The 17721-nt window shown below is 38.6% G+C and overlaps 3 protein-coding genes across 3 annotated transcripts; all 3 read left to right on the top strand.

Annotated features, from left to right (window-relative positions):
• Positions 1 to 1519: 1519 nt before the first annotated feature.
• Positions 1520 to 5002, top strand: mterf4 (mitochondrial transcription termination factor 4). Its single transcript, XM_088914431.1, has 4 exons — positions 1520 to 1557; positions 2109 to 2550; positions 3073 to 3257; positions 4222 to 5002. The coding sequence occupies exons 1-4, from the start codon at positions 1534 to 1536 to the stop codon at positions 4603 to 4605; spliced, it is 1035 nt and encodes a 344-aa protein (XP_088770557.1). The 5' UTR covers positions 1520 to 1533; the 3' UTR covers positions 4606 to 5002.
• A 6115-nt stretch (positions 5003 to 11117) lies between these two features.
• LOC148836801 (putative G protein-coupled receptor 148) lies at positions 11118 to 12140 on the top strand. The gene has a single exon (XM_088914202.1). It carries the CDS (start codon positions 11118 to 11120, stop codon positions 12138 to 12140), a length of 1023 nt encoding a protein of 340 aa, XP_088770328.1.
• Positions 12141 to 16159: 4019 nt separating this feature from the next.
• Positions 16160 to 17230, top strand: LOC148836800 (putative G protein-coupled receptor 148). The gene has a single exon (XM_088914201.1). It carries the CDS (start codon positions 16160 to 16162, stop codon positions 17228 to 17230), a length of 1071 nt encoding a protein of 356 aa, XP_088770327.1.
• The last annotated feature ends 491 nt before the right edge of the window (positions 17231 to 17721 follow it).

Raw genomic sequence — 17721 nt, 5'->3', positions numbered from 1 at the left:
CACAGTTGGATAAATTCACACTGATGATTGCCGCTATTATAAGCAAATTTAGCATGCAAAGAAGTTCTTGCTTCTGTTAGTTTAGTGATGGGACTATGGGTAGGCTGAAGACACTTGACAGATCCAGATTAAATGCATCTGTTAGTTTTTTTATTAGGTGTGTTTCATAAGTATTCAGTGAGTTTTTTATGTTATTTGCATTCATAAACTTTGTATTCCAACTACTTTCTGGCAACACATCTTTTAATATGAAATGTAAAACTATGGGTTGAAGCATTTTGGGGACAGTGTTTTAACTTACTGATGAAGTAGAATTATGTAATGCTTATTTTCTTTCATTTTGCACATTCTGAAGGTCTGCTTTGAGAAGTCTCCTTTGAGACCTGTTTGGTGGGAAACTGAATATAGTAAATTCAACTAATGATAGAAAACCACACAAAGTGCACATACTGGAATATGTAAGATTGTGGAAATCACACGATGTAATCTTTAATTTATAAAATCAACAAATGTTAGGTGCTAATTTATTATACAGTGTGCAGTATAATCCTTAATTAGTATCCTTCCCTGAGTTTTTATTTTCTTTCTTCTTGAGGTGCTAGTGTCTTTTTTTTCTTACAATGAATTCATAAAAAAACATTTAATTATCTTTGTCTTAAGAATTTTGCTATAGTTCTTTTATATTGGATTACTTAAAACACTAATTTCCTTAAATTTACTTATAAAACCATTCAGAACCAACTTAAAAGTATTCAACTTTTGCAGTTAATTAATTGGATGTACTATGTATCAGAGCTCAGGTTGGGGAAAAAAAATCAGAGGACACTGAGCCCTCAAGGCACTGACTCTGACTGTACACTTCAGTTCTTGTCTGTGGTCAAACCTTGACTTAATTCACATCTCAAAGAATAAATTGTATTGAAGACACTGAGCTGGTCCTCATCGTAAAAAAACGGATTATGCACTATATCTTATTTTAAATGTTAAAGTTACCCTTTTTTCCTAAATAATGAATTGTATTTATAATGCCTCTGGATTTTTATGTGTTATAGATTTTTTAACTGTGCTTAGATTTTTGTAACTTGACAATAAATTATTAAAGGGGAATGTTCTACGTTATGTGATTTTTTAACAGCATATCTGCAAATATAAGGGCATTATATTAATTTTCTCAAAAACAGCTGCTTTATAAATACGTATGGACCGAAAACTAATATATAAGATGCTACGATCTTATTTTTTAACTGATGTCACGCATATAATGTTCCAAAAGAATTGCAGCGAGGATGAAAACTACCGGTTTCATAAGGATTAAAGACGTGTTCTTCAACAAGTTGCTTAAAATTTCTGCTTGTGTTGAAAATCTCGTTGTGCATGAACGCTATATATACATTAATAAATATTACATATACCTGTAGGTTCCATGCTGCGGTCTTACCCAAAGCTGTGATTCTATAGGCTTCATTCTTTCGTGTGGAACCAATTTCAAAAGGGATCGGGTTGCTAGGGGACTGTTCAGGAAGCTGTACAGCAATGAGTACAATTCTGTGGCGGCAGGTTCGATATGTTTATTGTCCATTCTTTAAAGATAATGTGTATTATTACAGAAGTTTTAATGTTAGATGAAGTTATGATGTCTTTTTTGTAGAAGTCAGTTTTTTTTTGAAGATTTTAACTTACGATTCTTTTGCAGTATCTTTGGTAAAGATTCTGAACGATTTAATTAATTAAGAATCACATTTGTACTCTATCCGTGTATAACCGAATGATATATTCACTTTTTTTGATAACTTTTAATGATTCCTTTAGGAATAATAGCCTAATGTAGCGGCCAGTCTGAAATTCTAAATGCAATCGAATTTGTATACCATTTAATTTTGATACAAATACGCGTGTGAGACGCTACTAGTTAAAAGTAGCCCACTGCATATCCCCAACTAAATTGACATTTACAGCGGAAAGCAATGTCATTTTGGGCCTTTGAGAAATATTTTGGTTTTCTGAGGAAGCACTTTTTATGTAGAATATTTCCTTGAACAGCCTGAACACAGTAAGAAAGTACACACTTTACATTAATTTTTAAGTAAAAAATTGTTGTTTTTTTTTAGGTGCTGCGTTGGTCCATTCTTAGAAAAACACGCGTTGTACATCGTTCTGAGCTTCAGTGCCCGGTCCTAAAAAAATGGGAGGGAGGGCACCCAGTTGCCTTGTGCAGAAAACTCTGCTCCAGTTATGTGGAGGGACATGCATCAGAGCTGCCCAGACAAGAAGTGTCCCTTCAAGGCCAAGAGGCCTGCCAGGGGACAGTACGTTCACTGATAACTATGGGATTCACTGAGGCCCAGGCCACCGAGCTTCTTGAAGGAGCGACAGGCAGCCGAGTGGGTGTGGCCGCTAAGCGCCTTGCCATGCTGTCCACTCTTGTGGCCCTTGGGCTGAACCCTTCCACCATCTTGAAGATTTTGAACAAATGTCCAGAGCTGTACCTGGTGAAGGGAGCCCAGATGCAACAGCGCATAGACAACCTGCGCAGGCTGGGGCTTTTAGAAGGTGTGTGCTCGGTAGTTCTGATTAATTTATCGCACTTTTGTTTCTGTGATGTTTCATTATGCTGTGTTTCCCTGTTTAAGCAGTAAAAAGCCAAGACACTCTGGATATTTGAGATACACTAGGTCAGGACAGCTAGCTCTAGTCCTGCAGAGCCACACTCCAGGAAATCTTAAAGATCACCCTTACATCATCAGTTTATACACATTTGGAATGTGTGAGGAATTGGATCAATTAAATAAGTTAATTGGTGCAGGTAAGCGAGAATGGGGCAGCTGTTTTCCTTAATAGCTGCAGGATGGTGGTGTTTTCTATTCATGTGATCCGACCCTTAATTGAAAGAATCACTCGCATGCTTCAGTGGTCAGAATAATATTTTTCATTTACAAGCTGATGATTTAAGGTTGACCTACTAAACGTGCTGGATATTGGCACTTCCAGGATCGCTTTGACACTAGGGTGGCTAGAGGAGGGACAATATCCTGTGCTAGCTGGCTTTTGTTAACTCTTCCTGATTTGCCCTAGGTAACCTTCAGCGTGTGATAAGCCACTGCCCACAACTCCTCGCCCTCACCCCCAAAAGGGTGAACACTATGGCTCGATTTCTCCAAGAGAAGTGCCATTTCACAGGGCAGCAGGTCACAGACATCCTCCGTGATTCCCCAGCTACACTGCTGGAGGACATGGCCCAGGTGGAATACAAGTTTCAGGTGAGATCCTCAATCGCTGAGCTAATACACTGTGTGTTTTATAATATAGTATACTATATACTATAGTTTCACACTATATAATATATAATGGGTTTTAATTTTTCAGCCTCTCTGGATTAAGACAGCCTCGGCACTTAGGGTTGAATTTAGTGGCTTGTGGGCCTTGAGACACAGTGATTGCATTTCCCAATCCCAACCATCACTGCATAAACAGGAATCCTAATGCGTCGTTCCAGCTGTTGTTGCATTTTCTCATAGAAATTTTCCTATTCTCTGTGGCTGGTACATAGTTAGAAGAAGGTGATCTTGAGGATGAATGCAGTCAGTCATATACTGTCAGTGTATACAGTATGTGCAGTTTATAAACTTAGAGTCTGTCTGTGGTTTGACTATTACAGCTTTGCTTACAGCCACCCATTGAGCAGTGTTTCTCAACCACCAGTGCGGAACAGCCTCCTTGCTGGTCTGTGTGACTCAAAATTGATAAAAGGAAGGAAGTCAGTTTTTATAAATGAGTGTGAACAGAGAAGGATGTGTCACTCACTCTTGATAGAAAGCATCTAGGCCATTAGCTGGACTTACAGTGGAATGTGTCTAAAACATAAAGAATCCACTCATCCCTCCAGGCATTTCACAATTCTTAAATATTTCAGTAAATAAGTGATATTCTTGGTTAAATATTTGAGGGGGTTATTTTCTTCCCGTTATGTATACACAGAGGTAAATTCTTCATTTTCATGGGATTATTATTTCAAAACATGGGATTGTATAGTAAAGTTTAATAAAAAATGGGAAATCAAAGCAAGTGCATGGTAAGGTGTGAAATCAGTGTGCAGATTTACTATGGTACATTTATCAATGTTTATTCTCTATTTTGCTGTCTGGCAAGGTGCTTGGGAAAACACTCTTGCTGTGGGCAGTGTAGTCTTTGGGTTCACATTGTTTCCTTCTCATCACTCTGCAGTATGCCTATTTCCGGATGGGGGTCAGACATGCAGAAATGCTAAAGTCCGGGCTCTTCCAAGTCTGTCTGGATGAAGTGCGCTTCAGGCACGCTTTCCTGGAGCGCCTGGGACTTTACCAGGCTCCCGACAAGAAGGGGCAGACACGTGTTGTCAATCCCAAGCTGAAAGAATTCCTGCGGGTCTCGGAGGAAACCTTTCTCACAGATGTGGCCAGGGCAACGCAGGAGGAGTTTGAGGTCTTCAAGAAGCTTCTGGCTCGAGAGCTCAAGGAGGAGAGCCAGGAGGAAAAGGTGGAGTCAGACAGCGAGGGGGAGGATGAAGAGGAAGGCTATGAGAGTGAGGACAGCGATCACCCAGGTTACAGGAGGACGAGAAAGAAATGACACCATCAAGCAGGAATGAAGAACATGATTTTGTTGAAGAATTTGAAGAATTCAGAGTGCAGAACACAACAGCCCAAAAATGCACCACAGTGCTGATGAGTGCCACAAGAGACAGATACAGTATGTGTGATGTGCGTGTAAAATGCAGACTTTCCAGTTGGTATATGTATATAAAAGCATGAGAAATGCTTTTGAGAAAGACTGAGGCAGCAATGTTGTAAGATAACTTTAAATTCCTGCTCCGTCCTTTGTTTTTTTTCCCATCCTCCTATACATTCTGCACATCTGAAAGGATGCACATTTGATGTTCTTAAGTCACTTTGCAAATTGTATATTTTAAAGCAGATTTTAACATGCTTGGATGTTTCCTTATACTAAAATAAACAATATCTGAACTACATATTCATTCATTTGTCTGTCTCTTCCTTTGATGAAACTGAAAACAGTGGAGAGAGTGGAAATGTCATGCAGCAGGGATATGTAGTAAAGACAGATTTGCATTAAAAAGAAATGAATATTATTTCAGCAGCAAGAACCGATGAGAACTGCTGAGGTGTGTCATGAGGAGATCTCTTCAGACTTCATCCTCCAATGGGGCTATAATATATGTTGTCAACATCATGTTGCCTGATGGTAAATTCATGAGAAGCTGTCTATACAGACAACCTTTTTATGATTGAAACAAGTTGTATCATTCTTTTATTGTCTGCTGTATAGAGAACAGAGAGGGAATTGACAGTAGATGTTAATATAGTCTAGTGTATAATAGAAAATATACATGTATTTAGAGGACTGCAGATATTTCATTTAGTAGAATTTACTATTTTTTTACAATACAGGAAGGTAGTTCTCCAAGTGTTTTTTATCTTTTTAGTACCATTTAAATGTGAATGTTAACATTTTTATTAAATTAATCTGACTTATATGTGACTGAGCAGTGTTTTCCTATCATGCAAAATAGGTGGGAAAAAGCAGACTTACTGCTTCAGGTTTTTGCTGTCTTTCAGTAGCTAATCCTCGAAAAGTTTGAACCATTGTGAAGACACATTCTTTGCAAGTTGAAGCTTCTGGGATTTAGTGTATCACATTATTCTGAAAAAGGATTTTCTTAAGAACTCTCACCTCCACAGAAAAATAAAATAACTCAAAGCCACAGGTCAGACTCCTTTTCCTCTTCTGCCTTGCCCCAGTTCTAAATTTAAGATCTTGAGTCACTTGACATTGGTGACTCCATTTCAGGGCAAGCTGGTGAAGGGGGCTGTTCTTCACTCCTGGATGAAGTGGTTTCCATCTATTATCCATTGTTCACTCATCCATATAGCATTTTGTGATCCTTTGGCATGAAAAGTTCTATAAGCTGTAATCAATCAGTTGATCTGAGTTGGTTCAATATCATCAACCTGAAAATCGTTATGTGAACACACCAAATGCTGCCAGAATTAATCATTGTTAAAACATATTAAAATATAATTTTGCACTGCCAGCACAGTGGACGTTTTCCAGAAGCATTGTAGACATTAAACACCAATGTCACATGTACTACACTGTTTTACTAAGCTTTGCTTTATTTTTCTTTCTGTGGCCAGAAGGATTCTATGGACAGTTGGCATAATAATTACCTCTGTTGGTTTCATTACAGTGTTTTACAGCTATTTCTGTTGATGTGAGTCATGAACAGTAAGAAAATATGGAAGACATGAGGAAGAAGGACGAGACCGAAGAGTAAGAGGGCTGAAGTTTTGTGATTAAATGTCATGCATTGTCTATCTTCTGTTAATCAACCACATAAAGAGAAATTTCCAGATTGCTTTGTTTTCATTAATGATCCTGTTACCATGGTAGGTCTGAATTGCCTTCTTTTCCTTCCAGGTGATCTGATGTGTCAATAGAATGGTTATCTACTGATAAGAGCAACAGCTCCAGCCTGGAGACATTGACTTTCAGATGCATTAATGTAATGGGTGCCTCGTACTGAAGTTCCCTTTCCAGCAACACTTAAAACCAGGTAAGAAATAGTGTCCCGGCTTTTTTTTCCACTTCAAGTATGGAAAGAATAGAGAGCACTGTAGACTTTATCACTAACATATGCATGTGTGTCAATGCAGTTTGTACAAGCTCATTGATTGTGTACTGTGTGCTTTTAAACATCGAGGACTGGTATGTCATGAAAGAGGGAAATACTGTCTGAAGAAGGAAGCTGGGCTCTTACACTACTGATGACTCCAGTCGTCAAAAAATGCATGAAAAACTGTTGCGTTAAACTTGTGTGAATTCAAAACTGATAAACAGCAGAGATTACCGTCTAGGCCCTTTCGGAGATAAATGCAAGAGTGTGAAACAAACAACCATTTCTGCCAGTATTAGGCAAACCAGTTATTTTTAACAAAGTCATTTTCAAGTTAAAGCTTAATATCGAGATATTAGGATTAACATTACTTATTACTGTAATATTAATTATTACTAGAGTAGTCAAGATCTGCAAGTCTTTTCACAGCAATTCATACTAATCAACAGAAAACTTGTTTAAGGATTTTTATGCCTTTTTTCTTTTTCATAAAGGAAGGAAAGAGAATGGTCTCAAGAAACATGTACATTTAAATGGGATAAATAGCAGCTGAATTCTTATTTGAAATTCCCATCATTTATTTGTCCTGTATATTTGTCAAGGCTTTGGTCTTTATGTATTAAAACACACAGCCACACAACATGCTACTATAAGGTATTTTTATTTGTACAATTTATCTTGGCATTTGTCAGAGCCCTCTCCATTGTCAACAGAGATATAAATATACTCTAGCCTTTACACATTAATAAATGAAATCCATACACACAAAACCTAACAGTACAAAGGAACCAGGCAATATTGTTGTTATGGAATAAAACACTGTGGTATGGAATTAAGTGGTTTTAACCAAAGTAGATGTTGTAATAGCCCTAAAGTTATAATCAGTGATATAAAGGTCTATTTGATTTTTCTGTAAGGTATTCATGCTTTACGAGTAAATGAATTACTTGGTGACTGGCGACGTTTGTGTAATATTGTTGAATTTATAGGGGCTCTATTCACCCTACTCTTCAATTCAACAATACTTAAAGCTACAGTTTACAGATGTAGAGAAAAGATAGGAATTAAAGACTGTTCTCATCACAAAACACAGAGAAAAAATATGTGGTTCTTTAATTTTTATTATCTATATTTTTAGCTATTTCATTGAATATCAAAGAAAATTAGTTTCTGCATTTTATGTGCATTTGGAGAACTCATGCCTGCTGATTAACATTCTCTGAACTAGCATTATTAACAGGATTTTATTATCATAAAAGAGAGCCTAAGCTAAAAAATATACCCTAACAGTAACACTATCTTAAATGACAGATAGAAATATCAGGTTGTTAAACATCTCACATCTCAGTTATGTGTTAATTATGGTAACTTTTCCCACTTTGAAACGTGGCACACAGTGCAAGTTACGTCCTAAATATTAAAGGTCTCTAGCAGCTTAAATTATAAGTTCTTAGTTCCCCATTATTAAAGAACAAACACCTGCTATTACATCTGCAGAGATGACTCAGCTTTACATAAATAAAAGGCAGAAATTTGTGGTTTTGATATGTATGTGTGTGATAGTTACAAATCTTAATCATGAAAACACTGACAAATTCAACTCCCCTGAAACAGCTTTACATTAGTAAAATGGCTGTGAATGTTAATGCTACTGAGTGGAGATAGCTGCTGTACTGTCAAGTAATTTCATTATTGGAAAATACTACAGGGAGTTGTGGGACAATAGAATAAGCTATTCAGCTGATACCCTTGCATTTTTCAAGAAACAGCTGAATGAAGTAGTTAATTAGATCCATTAACTACTAATTACCCATTGAACTAGGTGGGCTGAATAGCCTCCTCTCCTTCTTGTGTTTTGTTGTAAGATATATAAAACACTTTGAAATAAAGGAATTCTACATTTCAGCTGGATCATTGGAAAATGAAAACAATGCAGAATTTCAAAGTGAGCCCATTGAAGAGTAAGCCTTATCCATTGTGAAAACCATTTTTAAAACCTCCATTAAATTATATACTGTAAATATGAGCTGAGATACTCTATCACAGATGAGATAAGACCCTATACACACTGTATCAGTGATTGCTTGTATATTTGTTTAACATTCACCAGTTAATTAAGATATAGGTTGTCTCTATACAACGGTGGAGGTCAATCTCTGATTGTGCCTGATCACTGCAGCAGAACCTAGTGACTCCTCTTAATTGAACATAAGGCACTCTGGAACTGAAAACAGAAAGGTTCTCAAATGGAGTAGTTCCATGCTTAGAGAACCACATATCCTCTTAACTTAGAGTAGGACAGCTGAGAGAAGTGGAAATGGAGAGCACTTGGCAATTGCACATTCAGGTGAAAAAAAAGGGAAAATAATTTTAGATTCTCAACTGTAAGAAAAAATAACTCCCCATCCTAACATTTCAGCCATCATGACAGCAGAGGAGATTGAGAGCTGAATGTGTGGTTGTGCTACCAAACCAGAATAACTCTTCTTTAGGCAAATGTTTCTTGACAAAACCTTTTTTATGTTTAGGATGGTGTAAAGCATCCTCACCCCTGTCTGTGTCTGTGGGAATGTCATTGCCAGTCCTCAAAGACCTTCAAGGCTTTTGAATCCTGCTTAACTAAGCATTTCCCTACACTTTGGGGTAGGAATGTGCTCCAGTAATATACTTAGTTTAATTTAAAGTTGATACTGTGACAGTAAAAACGTACTTGAACATTGGCCCTACGCATCATTTCTAATTATTGGCTGTATAAGGAAGAACATATCTAATCATTTGGAACAGCAATAAATAGTGTTTTATCCAAGGTGTCAACTGCCTTACCTACAGTACATTGATTAATGTAATTACTGTAAAGAAAGAACTAATTACTGTTACTGAATCAATTTGCAGCTACTATGTGAACCAAATGCATTTAAAATTATGGAACCAATACTACTATTTTGCACTTCTGTCCTAGATCTTACACATCTTTCTTGGACTTGTAATAAATAAAATGCATTTGATCACGATTAGAAGTGGTTTTATAGTGTATTCATTAGTATTATTTTTGCTATAAGCACAACTGACTGACATGCATTTGCCATGGAACTAGACAGGGCTTAAACAAAGCAGCTATTTTATTAATGGGGTGCTACACATTTTATTTCTCATTTCAGTGTGACCTAATATACCATTCTTCCTTTAAATCTACAGCACTGTGATTCTTATACAGGTCATAACCATCTGAAATGTTGTTCTTCTTTGAATTCTCAGTTGAATAGTACAAAAAAAAAACTTGAATCGGTGGTTCCAGTAGTTAACTTATTAAGTAATCAAGGCCTAATCAAGGCTAAAACCCTGTGACAAAAAGGACCATCTGACACCCCAGTCTAGACAAAGATGGAAGGGTTCTCTTTGGACTTGTTCTTTACCATTTGTTTGAAGGTTATGAAAACAGCAAACAGTGACATTGGATGCAGTGAGCAGTAAAAAGATCTAACAAATACAAAGCTTGAGGCTGAGGAGTGTTTAACAGAAAAGGCTAAACAGATGGCAGAAGATAAAGGTCATAGCCAGTTAAATAAAGAGTCAAATCTCAGAAATAACTGGTGTCAAATAGCAGCTTGCTGTTTAAAAATGTGGAATAATTGATAAGTTCACATTTAAATACTCAGTTACAGTACAAGATATACTTGTTCCTAACATTATTATTCCTCTTCCAGGTTCATCGGCAGAGCCTGTGTGTGATGAGCTCACTTACTGTAACAGAAGCGTAAAGAAAGGGGATGAGTATCACGTAAGTCACTCTGTAGGTAATGAGAGTTGGGCATACGATCAAAACCCATTTTTCCACAATCTGCTGTCAAACTGATAGAATTTATTTAAAAAGCATAAAAGAGTAATAGTTTAAATAGTTAATAAGTAGATTTAAATAAATAGATTAAATACTTTAGTTTAATCTAATCACCCATTTTGTCCAAATGTTATACAGTCCTGTGGATAGAAAACATGGTTCTATTGCAACCACTAATAGAATGCGGTTCTATAGGTCACATGTGACCTTGTGATATTTCATAATGCCATCATTTCACCTCAATCCATCACATACTAATCCTTCAGAAGTAGCTAGACATGTAAAAAAAAATTTACTACCGGCATCACATCATCTTACACACCATGGTAGCAGTCAGAAACCATGTGTGTCTGAATTAGAAAATGTAAAATAATTCCACTTCTGGGAGTTAGTACTTTTTTTAGGGGGATGTTATCTTGACATGTGTCACTGTTGTCTTTTTACAGGAGGAAGCTGAAAGAAATGCTAAAAATATTTCTTGAGAGCAGGGGGAAGCTACAATTACAAATTATTTGTAAATTGGGTTAAATACATTGAAAAACGTGAAAAAAAAACTTGATGTCATACACATCACTAATCACAGGGGATTTGCTTCACATATAACCGTAGGAAATGGTCAGCTGGAACAATTCAGCCAAGGTTCTTTGGGATCCTGCGGTGACGGAGACGTTTAGAGGAGGACTAAATGAAAGCTCTCAAAATTCGGAATTGTGGTTTATGACGCTACGCAACTGGCACCTACAGCTGTTCCTCATCCCCGCGGCCATCTTTACCACCCTGACCCTGACCATCAACCCCCTCCTGCTTATCAGCATCACCTCGTCCAGGAGTCTCAGGCAGGAGACGCGCTACATCCTGCTGGCCAACACCTTGCTGGCTGATGTCCTCTTCCTGGTCCTCAACCTCTCCATTTCCATCTGTAACATGACAGGGCAGCAGCTTCGGAAGCAGCTGTGCGAGGTGCTCATAGCGGCCACGGTCACGGCCTACTGCGGCGGGGTCATGACCATCACTTTCATGGTCGTTGACACTTACGTGGCTGTCCGTTGGCCCTTGCACTACCAGAACCTGCTGCCCACTTCCAGGACTAAGAAGATCCTGGCTGGGGTGTGGATCTTGGCAGCCCTGTATCCTACAACTGTGGTGATCATCTTGGAGACTCTGGACGTTAGTTCCCAGAGGTGGCAGAGAGTTTGCCTCATGCTTATGACGCTGGGATCCGGATCTTTGGGAGATGCAATGATCATAGGAGTCCATACCTACTTCTCTCTAGGAGTCGTACTCTGCTCTTCCCTGATCCTGTATTGCTACATCCACCTCTATTTCGTCACCAAGACCGCCGGCATCTGGCAGAGTCGCTATTCCAGGGCCAGGGTAACTCTGCTGGCCCATGCCGTCATGCTCCTGCTCTATTTCGGCCCAGGCCTGGTCTTCGCTGTCGAACTCATCCTCTTTCACCATCCCTCAGTCAGCATGGATGTCAGGGTTTGGGTGAACATCACAAATATCAACCTGTTAATGCTGCTGCCCAGAGCTTGCTTCCCTTACCTGTACGGCCTGAGATACCGGGAGATCTCAGACACTCTCAGGGGGCTCTTCCACAGACGGAAGATGAGCCAAATCAGAGCCGCATAGTTGCCACTTTGAAACTTCGCAAAGTTACCAAACTGGAAAATGGTGACAAATGGAAAATTCCAATATTTCCAATAAAGAAATGTATGAATTTTGGCAGAAAAGATAATTGTAAATATATAAGAGTTTGTTTTTAAATAATATATTAACCTGGTATTACAAGACATGATTCTATTTTAGTGTTTACAAAAATGTATTATTTTCTGCACAACCATATATACAGTATATAATATGGTTCTATACAACCATTATGTTCCTGCCTGTATCATAATTAAAATTAGGGCCAAAAATAGAAGTATGGCTTTGTTTTGCTTTTTAATTTAAAAATCTATAGTGATTGCATTAAACAGCTTACATATTAAACCCATTAAGTAATCTATATAGTACTTAAAGATACATTTTTTGTGCAACAGATGATTTAACAGTGGAATTATAATCAAAATACAGTCTGGAACATGCAGGACAGTATAGTGTAACTGCCTTACATTGCTCACAACTGTAACTATTACTTATAAAGCTGATGCCATTTTGATATTCATTTTTTTTTTTTACTTTTAAAGCTTTTTGAGCTTAAATGAAAAAAAAACAAACATTTTTTTAGTTAACATAATAAGCCCTGAGTGTAACACATGTATTTATTTCTGGCAAGCCAAAGGAGTTTAAGTGTTTCTATATTTCTACACACTGCAGTGCTTGTTTGATAAATCATTCTTATTGCAGCCATGAATCTATGCTTTTGTTGAAGATAATCTAGCAACCCTGACAAAAAAGGAATAATGCACAGGAACTGTTGTCTTCACCTCTGAGTGAGAAGCAGCAGGTTTGGAATATGTTTCCCTGCTCTTAAAGTAATTGAGCACTTGGGTTTAAAGTAGAAAACTCCAGGAGCTGCTGTTGTCTGTTTACAAAACATATTTTGCTAAACAAGTATGGTGAACCTTAAGTAACACAGTACAGTGCCATTTTACTTGTCATTTGCTCAGAAGTCGGCAGTCGGAAACAATTTTAGTCTGCACAAACAAGGCCCCTGTCTTTTTATTGTCAACAAAAACTATTATTATTATTATTGAGTTAAATTAGGAAAACGTTCAGAGGTTGGTAGTGGAAGATGATGAACATCTAAATAGCCTGACCTCTTCATTTCTGAATAAAAGCATTGATGACTTTTAATCTTTTACAAATTGTGTTTTCTGGTATTCATTCCAACAGCTTTCTAAAAGTTGCATTTTCCACTTTTCAACGCATATTGGTATAATTTAATTCTTTTGGCCTGTACTGTAAAATCTGAAATGCAGTGCATCCCAAGGAAAGAAAGCAAATGGCTTATTCAAGGATGCCATATTATTTTGAGTTTATCCTGCAGGGTTTATCTGGACTCTCCTTTTGAACAAAGACTGGATGGTCAGAGAGAGTTCCATGCATCTGAAGCCATACAGATAGGGCGTCAAAACCTTGGGCAAAGGCAGCACTATATTGTTAATGACCATGCTGACATAAAGTACAGAAGTACTGTCTATCAGTTTATAGGACAAAAGAATCTTTTGGATGATCAGGAGGACCGTGGGAAGAAAGTAAAAAATGAAGATTATGGAGTGGATGGAAATTGTTTGCCTGGCCTTGGAAGGCATCCCGTTCCAAATCCCTGACTTTCTGGTCTTCGAGACCAACAGATAAAAACATACAAAGATTAAAACAAAACAGGAAGAGCACAGCACCACCAGGGTGATGTAGTTAACTTCTATGATGGCTGATGAGGGCTGAAGCAGGTAGATCATGAGATTGAAGTAACAAATTGGGATTTCACACACGAAAGCATGATCGTTTGAAACAGCTAAGAATGAGATTAGGGGGACTATGGAGGACAAGACCCAGATAGCAGCTATAATCTTCACTGCTCTAGAGGGAGTGATGATTGAGTTGTATTGCAGAGGCCAGTTCACAGCCAAGTAGATGTTCACCCCCATCACGGTAATGTTTAGCACTCCAGAGAAGAACACAACCAACAGAAGTCCTAGAAGAATGTCGCAGAGCTTAGCAGGAAAAAACACAGGGGAGATGTTAGTTGCCGTCACAGTGAAATTGATGGAGCAGTAAAGTAAATCGATGATTAAGCTGTTGGCCAGCAGCCTGAATCTCGTCTCCTGCTGGAGGGCATGACTAGAGAATATCGCAAAAAGGGTTACTGGGTTTGCCAACAACAAAGCAAACTGAAAAACCGTTGCAGGAATGACGAAGTATTTTCCAGTTCCAGAGACTATAATTTCGATCCATCTCCTCAAGATCCTATCGTTTGCATGGATGTCTGACAGACTAGAGGTATTCCAGGAGAAATGATCCACGAGATTTTTTGAGAAGTTGAAAGCAATCATGTTTATCATGGTACAATTCATATCTCCCAGTGTTAGTATAAGCACTTCTGGCTTTTAAGATTTGTCCTGTTATCCTTATTTGTTAGAGGGTCATTGAATATCTTCAGGTGCTAAAATTGATCTCTCCCATAATTTCATCATCATTGATCAGTTATGGTGATTATACCTTTTTGCAAATGCTGTTCAGCTATTTTTCTTGTGCACAATTCTTCACCGGAGATGCTCTTATAAAAAAGGATTGATGGACAGTTGTTCTCAGTGAAAAACAGTAAGATAGCAAAGCATAGTTTTCCTTATCAGCTTTGATAAAAATGTCTTCTGTCGTGGAAATTTTTTTTTGAGAAATACTGTGACTAAAATAATTTTTGTTTATAATAACTTTTGCCCACTCACCTTATTTTCCTCTAGATTTCAGCTTGGTGGCTTCTAGTCCTGTGAGCTCTGAGACTGTAAGGCACTTGTCTCAAAGTCAGGTATCAACTGATGATTTTTTTCATTGCTATTTTTCCTTGACAAATAAATATAGACTGGTTGCCAGGTGCCTTAGATGTTTTGATCACATTTACGCTGGTATTTTTCATCATGTTTCCTCATAAAAACAGAGGGAGTGTGTCTTTGTGCTCCACACTGGAATGCAGTGCTCGAAGAAGAATCATAATGGATATGAAAGGCAGTGGTTGTTTCAATCGGATACAAAAGTGAGATGGCTAGGAAGAAGTACACACTGTAGGTTGTAATTGATTAGTGCAAGCCTTCAGACATGTCACAATGGGAGTGAAAGGGAGTACTGCATGCTGCGATCAAGTATGCCCCACTTGCACCTCAGAAAACCAGTAAGATAAACACAATTGTATAGAAACAGACCTAAGACCCCATCTTTGCACAGGGTAGAAGTGAATAAAATTAGTTTTTTGACTGTGTCTCATAGAAGAGACTTTGAAAAACATACTGTAAGTACTACAGTACTGAGTTATTTGTGACCTGTGGAGAACTGAAGTTTAATTTCCAGTGTTTAAATTCGTCCAACACTTCTTCAGGCTCAACAAGCATAGACATCGTTGAAGCATCTTAGCAATCGAAAGGGAAAATGCAGAAAAAAGAAGGGTGGGAATTTTTAACATTTATATTGTGGTTGTTTTGTTCCTTGAATTCGTCTTCACATTTCTTTTTTGTCTTTCATTATAAGAGATTCAATGAAACAGGAAACCTCTAAGGTCAATAGAATACATTAATGAAAATAAGATCACTGGAAAAAGCTTTCCACTGCAAGTTGGAAAGTTTGTGTTAATATAAGATAAAGCAAACTAAAATGTGTCCTGCTTTTTTCTGCTTGTCTAGAAAACAAGGCTCATGAGAGCCCTTTTGAATAGCACTAATCCTGATTCACTGCAAAGGACTATGGAGAAGAAGGAATGTATCCATTTACCTGAGTACTGCTGTTTGCTTGAGTTAATGTGTTCTTTGGGAGTCCTTAGCAAGTGCGCCCATTGTCAATTGATTGCTCTGACATTCATTAATCAAAAGCTTTTAATGTTCGTTAACAGCTTGGCAGAGTTTCTGCAAGCCACCCTTCAGCATTAAGAGAAATAGGCTCCTCTGCCGACCAAGCATTCTGCCTGATACAGGTGGAATTTGTTTTTCAAATTCACTTTAATGGATGCTGAAGCCACATTTCTCTCTCTGCTGTGCACTTTTGGGACCTGGTACAACAGCTCGGGCTCTGCTGAAGGGAGCTCCAAAACGTCAAATGCAACCAACTCTTCCACAGGCAGCCTGGAACGATTCACTGTGGAGTGGCAGCACTTCTCGCCCCCATGGCAGATGAGTCTCCTGCAAATCTGCCCCATCCTTTGCTTCCTGGCTGTCCTGCTAGTGATTCCTCTTATCTTAGTGAAAGTCTTCTCCAACCCCAGGATGCGTCGAGAAACTCGCTACCTACTTCTGGCCAATGCCTTGCTGTGTGACCTGATGTTCATCTCCTTCTATATGCTGACCACCTGCTTCAGTGCCGCTGGAGTTCTCATGAGCAAGGAGGCCTGTGCGTCACTGCTCTACTTTTTAGGTGTTTTCTATGGAGCCGGAGTTCTCACCACCAAAGCCATGGTGCTGGACACCTCCTTGGCTGTGCTGCTGCCTCTCCGGTACTTGTCTCTCTGGCCGGTTTCCAGGACCAAGAAGGCCATTCTGATGATGTGGCTCTCCTCCTTGCTTTTGCCTGCCGCCAGCGTGGGGCTGTTTTTGTGGTATCAATCCAGTAGTCCTTGTATGTTGCAGATTTGCTCCTTGCCCTTGCTGCTTGTCTTGACGGTGAACAGTTCTAGACCCTTGCGTGTGTTCTTGCTGGTAGCACTAACGTGCCTCCTGGTCTGCCTGCTCCTGGTCTTCTGTGGCTACGTCATACTGTACTACAAGACTAGGCACTCTGGGATATGGAGAGGATGCTTCTCCCGGGCTAAGGGAACATTCCTGATCCATTACCTGCTCTTATTCCTGTCCTGCTGCCCGGCACTGGTGCTTGTGATTGAGCTCCTACTGTACACAGGCAATGGCATTGATCTGAGGACGGATCTCTGGGTGTCTCTAGTCATATGCAACATCCTGGTGGTGCTACCCAAAACTCTGTGCCCCTATATGTATGGACTGAGGTACAGGGACTTATCCAAAGCTGTCCTGGCATTCTACAGGCTAAAATGGCCAAGGCCAGCAGTGTCCCCACTTACATAGTGTTTGGGATTAAGCACAGCAGAAACGGCAGAAGCCGTCCAGAAAATGGGACGTGATTAGATTTTTATTTGTTGTTGTATCAAGGTAGGGTTCATTGTCCTTTTATTTCTTATCAATCATGAGATTGTGATTAGGTATTTATTTGATATTATTGCATTATTATGAGTATCTTCACAGCACATTAGGCACTGTGGTATTTTAATACCATTTGCCAATATAGCTTGAATAAAGCTGTGAGTCTCATAAATAGAAAAGCCACTTCTGAGATCAGGGTTTCTGAGGTGTTAGTGACAAGCTGCACGGTGAGATGTGTTATAAGAAGGTGATGTACACTTGCACAGTGACTGTTCTAAATTTGATATTCACCGAGATATCTGAAATGTCTGATCCTGACATTATTAACAGAAATAAAGCAATTAAGTTTGCAGACACTAAAATAATGCGTTAGTTATTATGGCCCATTTGATGGATGGCACCTTGTTTCTACTTTC

The sequence above is a fragment of the Atractosteus spatula genome, chromosome 4, assembly GCF_055471065.1.
Source record: "Atractosteus spatula isolate fAtrSpa1 chromosome 4, fAtrSpa1.hap1, whole genome shotgun sequence".
Taxonomy (NCBI): domain Eukaryota; kingdom Metazoa; phylum Chordata; class Actinopteri; order Semionotiformes; family Lepisosteidae; genus Atractosteus; species Atractosteus spatula.
This window is presented reverse-complemented; position numbering and strand designations above follow the sequence as displayed.